The 7500-nt window shown below is 38.0% G+C and overlaps 1 protein-coding gene across 1 annotated transcript in view; it reads right to left on the bottom strand.

Moving 5' to 3' along the window:
* Window positions 1-7500, bottom strand: part of EBF3 (EBF transcription factor 3) — a 124242-nt gene that overhangs the window by 35012 nt on the left and 81730 nt on the right. Inside the window, exons 7-8 of the mRNA XM_050960764.1 lie at window positions 3776-3857; window positions 667-784 (exon numbers count right to left, since the gene is read on the bottom strand). Of these exons, the coding sequence (XP_050816721.1) occupies window positions 667-784; window positions 3776-3857 (200 nt within the window). The remainder of the gene's footprint in view (window positions 1-666; window positions 785-3775; window positions 3858-7500) is intronic.

The following is a 7500-nucleotide window of genomic DNA, read 5'->3' as shown; positions in this document are numbered from 1 at the left end:
TTGATGGGCTGCAAAAATAAAGTATTTCAGATTTTAGGGATTGTTGGGGACATTTTCCACTGTTCTTTTCCCCACTAATTACCTGCTTTTAGCAGATCAGGCAAGAAGTTAATCAAGTTGAAGAAAAACATTTTATACTGTTTTTCTCATACAAAAATTCTACTGCTTTAATCTGTAGCAGTAGGGCCCAGCAACAGGAAATTGACCTCACAGTAAATTCCTTACAGATTTGGTCATGTTTTTACCATCCATTTAAACTTGCATACATAACCTGAGACTGTACCTCTGGATCGAGGATTATGACAAGCCAAAATAAAATCAAATAAAATTAAACAGCAAGAAAAAGCTGCAAACAAAACAAGGCTTTTAAACAAACAAACAAACAAACAAAAAAGATTAAAAGGGGATGAAAAATTGGTTGTAACTGCAGAACTTTATGGACTAAATAAAGGAAAGGAAGTCAAAAGCAAAACAGGAGGCCTGTATTTTGTTTAACATGGAGTCAGAAATACTAATGGGCTGTTTGATCAATATGAAGAGAGAAGAAATCATGTAAAAGTAAATGTAGTAGGGTATCAACATAAAATATGGGGGAAAAAAGCATTGCAAATAAAAAAAGACATGTAAATGTGTGCCTACCATTTTCCAGATAAGAAGGGGCCGTACCTTCTGAGGGGTCAAGGCGGCGAGCCCGCCTTCCATGTTTGGAATTGTTGTGTACAAACATGTTGTCTGAGACAGCCAGAACGTGGCCATCCACATTGACTGTTGTTGATACAACAACCTGAAAAAGAAAACAAATACATTTTAAAAAACTTCAGATTTTTAGAAATTCATATGTTGTAGACAAGTCCATTACTTTCTGCTTTAAATAGATATAATCATAGTTAGCCCCCCCCCCAAATAGTTACCACTGGTGAATTTTTAAATCTCAATTGTTTCTCTTCAAAACCTGCTACACTAATTAGAGTTTAATCTCCTATTATCCTAACAAATGAATTCAATTCAGGGAAATATTCTTCTGGCCATTAGTTTCAGAATCACCCCTCTAGCCACTCATTTTAAAAGCTGCTGTTTTGATTGATCTGTTGATATATTGATTAGATAGTTTATCTAATTAAAAATTGTTCACTTGAGACTGTTTCCAAATGAAGAGGATTCCAAATCAGAAAAAAAAAGCTTAATAAATCAGAAACCCTTGTAACTCCCCATTTCTCTTCAGTAAATGATCTCTAGGTCAGTTTTACAATTACATTTAATGTCTGATAATGAACTTTTTTGCATCTGAAGAGACTGAGTTGAATATGAATAGTGAAAGTGTTTTCAATCCATGAAAAGTATCCCTTCTCAAGTTCATTTGGATGGTGATTGACCCTGGTATGTCAATGGAATTTCCTCCTTTATTTTTGAGTGAAAGGCTCCTATTCTTGTGTCCAGGTTCAGAGTCCGGCCATAGAAGAGATGATGGATAGGGCCTTCTTTGGCTTCCAGCTGCTTCTTAGTAGAAATTGGAAACGGAACATAAGCAAAATGCACAACCTTGCTGACAAAAACACCTACACAATCGATTTGTGAAATTCATCCCGAAATGATACTCCATAATACACAAGTGAAAGAGGAAATAGAAGTGTTTTGTTTGAAAGTTTGTGTGTGTGTGTTTGTGATATGGCTCCACAGGTTGATTTTCTTTCCAAAATACTTTGAATACCTCAGATATAAGTTTAAGTTTAATTTCAGTTCTCCCCCATGGTCATTGTGAGTTGGGGTCCAGATTTTCTGATTGAAGGAATCACTGTAGTATTTTCAGTTTAGTTAGGATTAGAAAAGTTATCTGAAACAATGGCAGAGTTAGGTCAATATTAGCCATGCCTCATCCAACCATACTAGTGATGATGGTAAAAACTAGTACACAAGCCTGCCAGACTTTTACTTTTTGTTTGGTTTGCTTTGGATGTAAAATCTCAGTGAAAAATGACATTCAGAATACTTAACAGTCCATATATACAGATATATAATGAATGAGAAAACAGGAGAGTAAGAACTACACTGTAACTCCTTCCCCTTTTGCACATGGTGGGTGCAAGGCATCTGATGTAAATTCTTTCCTACTTTTGTGTTTTGGAGGCAGCCATTTGTATCACTCATTGGACCAGCCTGAGGGTAGTTTTATAGAAGTATGCTGTGCTTCTGCATGCACTCTCCTCCACAGAGAGACTGTATCACAGCTCCTCAACATCCATTGTGGGGAGTCCAGAAGCTGCACCTTAACACAGGTATCCTATGTTGCAGTCCTATTGCCATGTCACTGGGCTGTCTGCTTTTCACTTTTAATAAGCTAAGTGCGACTTAAATAAATAACCTGCAGACTATGCAAAGCAGATAAAATGTGATTCTCAGCAAAGAATAATTTTTATTTATTTTTTTCAGATTCCTAGGCCATGATATATTGAAAGACAGGGGAAGGTGTATAAAAAAAAAAGACAACTATCTTTGCTTTGTCATCTATATATAGGTCAGTCACCAAGGGAAAATAGTGTAGTTCAGCAAAAGAAAGTAGACATACTATGTTGTTTTATTGGCTCATTCCTGCAGTGCACCTAAAGAAAGGTGCTGAGATAGTGAAACCAGTTGGAAATATTGTTCAAGACCTGACATTCTGTTAAGTCCAGTTAAACCTTCTGAGAGGCAGGAAGATTAACTAAAGAGACCTGGGGAAGTCTTTCTAGTGACTACTGGCTCCTTTGTCAACCACAAGATCATTCATGACTGATGCTTCATTTAGTCATTGGTGAGACAAAGAGGACATTTCCACTCGTTCCAGGTTTGACCTTCTGCTCTGTTCAGATGGATCAATATCACCAATGCTCTGTGAAGCTGAGATTCATGAAAAATGGAAGTTTGGCTGGATTGTTTTGAAGAAATATTCTTTTCCAGCTACAGATCTGTACTGTTGACTGGCTCAAGCATTCTGGCTTCACCAGTAGGTTGGCTGTGTGTGAAAACAGATGTCACATGCCTTCCTATAAGCTTTAACCACAAGTTGTGCTTCTCAGAAAAAGTTCTGAACATCTCAATGCCTAGGTTATTAATTCCAAGTATGAATCATGTTGAAAGTAATTTGAAGTAAAAATCATGTATTTCTTAATAACCATTTCCAATCAGTCAAAATTTGAGGGAAATTATTTTCAGCAACTGTCCAGTCAGATACCCTTCTGTAATGGTTATGATTCACCACAGGATATTTCAATAGCTGTAGGGAGAAATTCAAGAATTAAAATAATTTGATTCTAAAACAGCTGGAATAAAAATATGTGGGTTATACCACATCTATCAGACTTGTATCTGAATGTGAAAACTAGAATGGTGATCCAAAATTCATTGAATTCCATGGCTGCTTTTCTAATATCTAATACTTAGTTGGTGCTACTCATCATATATGTGTAAAAACTTCTCTACTGCTCTTAGCAACCCAATAACACAGTAAAGATTTTAATATGAGAAAAAACTACAGCAATATTTTCACTGGTGATTTCCACTTGCTTCAAAACAATCCATCATGGTCTGCTCGTGAACTTGACAACTCCTAAGAACATGCATTTAAAGAAGGCAAATATTTGTAAAAGTTTTTTATATCATTTTAAAAAGGTATACAGTTCTGAAACTAACTGTATTAAATAAAAAAGACACTCTTTCAGAAAAAAATATAATGTTAAGTTATTTGGAATTTATGAATGAATCCTGAATATATCCTTATTTCTTTTTAAAAACTCTGTACCTGGAATCTTCGCATATCTCGTGGGTTGCCTGCATTCTTCAAACAGTTCTGATTGCACTTGAGGAAAAACTTTAGAAAGAATCTATAAAAATACAAAATTGAAGTTTGTTAGGGATATCAAAAGAGAAAAATATGTAATAAATTCTTAAATAGGTAAACCTTACAGAATATTGGGAATGACATCTTACTTTCTTATTGGTTACTGTACTGGTCTTTAAGAACTAGAAAAGTTCACTGCTGTAATCAGAACACCATATCCATGGCAACATGCGCTTCAATTTTTACATCTTCAACACTTGAAAATGTAATTACTTTGGGCCAGATCCTCAGGACCTGTAAATCGGTGTTGCACAATTGACTTTGGTGATTCAATCACATCAATGATGGTGATTTATACTAGCTGAGGATCTGCCCCCCCTTTTTTTTTTCTTAACATGTTTTATGTTTTCACAGCTTATATTAGCACTAATGACCTCCGAGTTGGAAATCTCCTGTCAATTAATGATCAGTCTTGTTAAGGACTCTTGGCTTTGCCTCTGGTTGAAGACTCCTCTGGCTGCTCAAAAGAGGTATGATCCAGCTCCCATTGACTTCAGTGGGATTTGCATTGGGCTTAAATGTCAGGAAAAGTCACTCCCATTGGTCATTATTGTTAAAGTATAATGGAACACTGAATATTAAGTCCTGCACTCTGACTGGTCACTATAATGACCTTAAAATGTAAAAAAGAAAAAAAAAAAGAATGACCATGCCGAGGGCAATATGTAGTCCAGCTTCTAAACTATTCAGCATATTAAAAGACAATTATATAGGGTTAAATTGTGCCATTTAGTCACCTTCCTGCACTGAGGGCTGTGTAGGGCAGCAACGCTCAGGGGGAACTCTGAGAGGTAAAATGTTTCCAAGGGAAAACAACTGTATGGAAAGGTGGGAAAAGAGGAAAGAAACAATTTGTGACACCCTTATAATGAATCAAGCATATACCCTAATTCCACCTCCATGTAGTTTTTAGGGCAGCAAAGTTATGGTTCCACCTACTTCCCTTCCTTCCTTGTTTTCAGCAAGTTGCTCTGGGAAGCAGGTAGCTGCTTTGGAGCAGCTCCTGCACAGACTTCACACAGGCTGTGCAAGGTGAGGGAAGAGCCCCTCCCTAGTACAGAGGTTTAAAGGCTGATCACAACCTAGCCCTTATTATTTTCTTAACATTGTGATATTTTCATAGTTTATAACAGCAAAACATTTTCTCTGGTAGTCAAGTAAACACATTTTTAATACTGAGCTTAACAGGATCTTTAGGAATTTTATTCTGAATACAAAAAATTATTATTTCTTAATGTTACTCTTAATTATAAAGTATCTGTCACCGTGGTACCTGGATACTCTTTAGATAAATGTTCATGTGCAAATAATATCCCTGATAAGAGCTTAGCTCTCCACTCTTTCCTCCTTTAGAACTTCAAACCTGAAGGGTCAGACTCCAGTTGATCAAACATGTGCCTGAAGCTGTACCGTTGTCACGTCCTGTGTGAACTCCTGGGCTGTGGCAATATCTAGATGGGAGAACTCTAAGGAATACTCAGGTACTAGAAAGGGTGTTGGTAATTCAGTAGTTAGAACTCTTGCCAGTTGCCTCTGAGTTAATCCTGAACAAAAGCCCCAGTGTGTTGTTAGCGGGCACTGTACTGCTGAAGAAGCCACCTCTCCAATGAGACATACAAATGGGATAATCTCTAGAGCCGTTTAGCAAATTTTCAACAGTAATGGGAATTTTGATATTAAATGGAAGAGAAATTTTGCTAAGTCCCCCCTTACCTCCATTTTCTAGTCTGCTCTAGCACTGATTCCTTGTACTCACTAAAGATTCTATGTTACTGAAGGAGTGTTAAACCTGTTTTCCCAGCCAAATTTCAGCACATGTAATTACACTGTGCCTAAATCAATCCCTGCTGCAATTTCAATTGGATATGGTATTCTTCACTTCCCCTCTTGAATTCTTGCGCAGTGTTGTTGTGATCGACTGCTGGCTTTCACCCCAGAGGTGGCTACATTTCAATGGTGGCTGATATGATCTCTATGGTTTAGCTTCTCAGCTGAATTTGCTGGGCATAGATGTGGTGATGGTGGTGGGGGAAGCTATAATGAATGGCTGCATTTCCCTGAGCCTGAAGCTGGCTGCATGTAGGGCTGCTCTAAAGTACTCTATCTGGCTATGGTACCCAGGAGCGAGAGAACAGACAGAGCATAATAGTGGTCTGGTCCCCCCTCTCATGTTCCCTACTATATGGGCAGCTGTGTGGAGTGGCTTAGGATCCAATAAAACTGGCTCTACCTCAGCTGGGCACACCCCACATTGGAAAAATTGCTGTCTACAGCAGTGGTTTTCACTCTGTGGACCCCTGGAGGTCTGTAAACTATGTCTAAGGAGTCTGCGAAAGGTGACTATGAAAATAAAGTTTCAGAACCCAGAAAAGGCATTCTGTTTTTCTGATCAATCAAAAATATGTGAATACCTCCACCTACAAGTCAAAACCCAGAAGTGTTGTCACTACCATAGAAGCCCACAGTTTAGCGCCTTTCTCACACTGCACCAAATGCTGTGCTGAGCATGTGCAACATTTATAGTTGAATTCTGTGCAGTCAGTTTTCAGACTAAGACTTCTATGGTAGTGTTCCGCGGACCACAGGTTGAATTTCCAAAGTGTTCCGCACCTCTATTTGAAATTTCTTGGATGTCCACAAATGAAAAAAAGGTTTAAAAATCACTAGTCTAGGGAGATGTCAGCTTCACAGCCTCTTAGTGCCACAAAGGAGTCAGACTGCAAAGGATAATCTGATCCTGTTTTCCAATGTCAAATGGGTGTTGTGAGGCTTATTGAATTAAAATTTGTAAATTACTTTGAAATCCTCAGTTGAAAGGTGCTCCAGAAGTGCAAAGTATTGTTATTATTTATTAATTACACATGAATTTTTTGACACTGAAGAACTGTTTCTATGGGGAACTCATGTTCATCTACAAAAGTATATTAAGCCATCTTTTACTGAACAAATGAATTGGACATTTACTCAGTAGTTTGGGTAGAAAGCCAAGCTTGTCTGAACCAAAAACATTCAGGTCCACCCAAACAAACCTGAACGCTGAGCTAAAGTCAGAAGAAACAGCACTGGGATGCAACATAACCAATGTTGGTATCTCAGCTTTATGGTGGGACTGCATGACTCTAATGACAGTTTGTAACTGTAGCTCAGAAGAGCCCTGGGAGCTCAGATGGCATAAGAGAAGAACCTAAAGGGAAAGTGACACAAGGACAAGAAAAACCCTGTTCCCAGGGAGGCTATTCCCTTAGCTCAATGCGGAGGAGGAAGCTGCCCACTTTCCCTTGGCTGGCCAACAAGAATCCTGCATCCTAGCAGGCAGTCTCTAGAGCAGAGAGGATAGAGCTGGCTGCTTTTCCACAGAAAAAGCCTTATACTCTTGGGAACTGAATCCTAGAGTCGGAAAAAGTAGGATACCGGCTTTGGTTCATGTTAAGGTAGTTTTTCAAACTTTGTTGCTATCAGTAGAATGAGAACACAGACTTCTCTGGTTTTGTCTGTCCCTGTGTTGTATTCTGCAATTTAGGTAATTTATGTACATACATTACATATTTGAATATATTTAATCTTTTGGAATATCCTTCCTAAACATCCTCAATTGGAAACTGCTCTTAAAAAAAATACTGAAGTAA

This window comes from Gopherus flavomarginatus, chromosome 6 (assembly GCF_025201925.1).
Source record: "Gopherus flavomarginatus isolate rGopFla2 chromosome 6, rGopFla2.mat.asm, whole genome shotgun sequence".
NCBI classification, from domain to species: Eukaryota; Metazoa; Chordata; order Testudines; family Testudinidae; genus Gopherus; species Gopherus flavomarginatus.
This window is presented reverse-complemented; position numbering and strand designations above follow the sequence as displayed.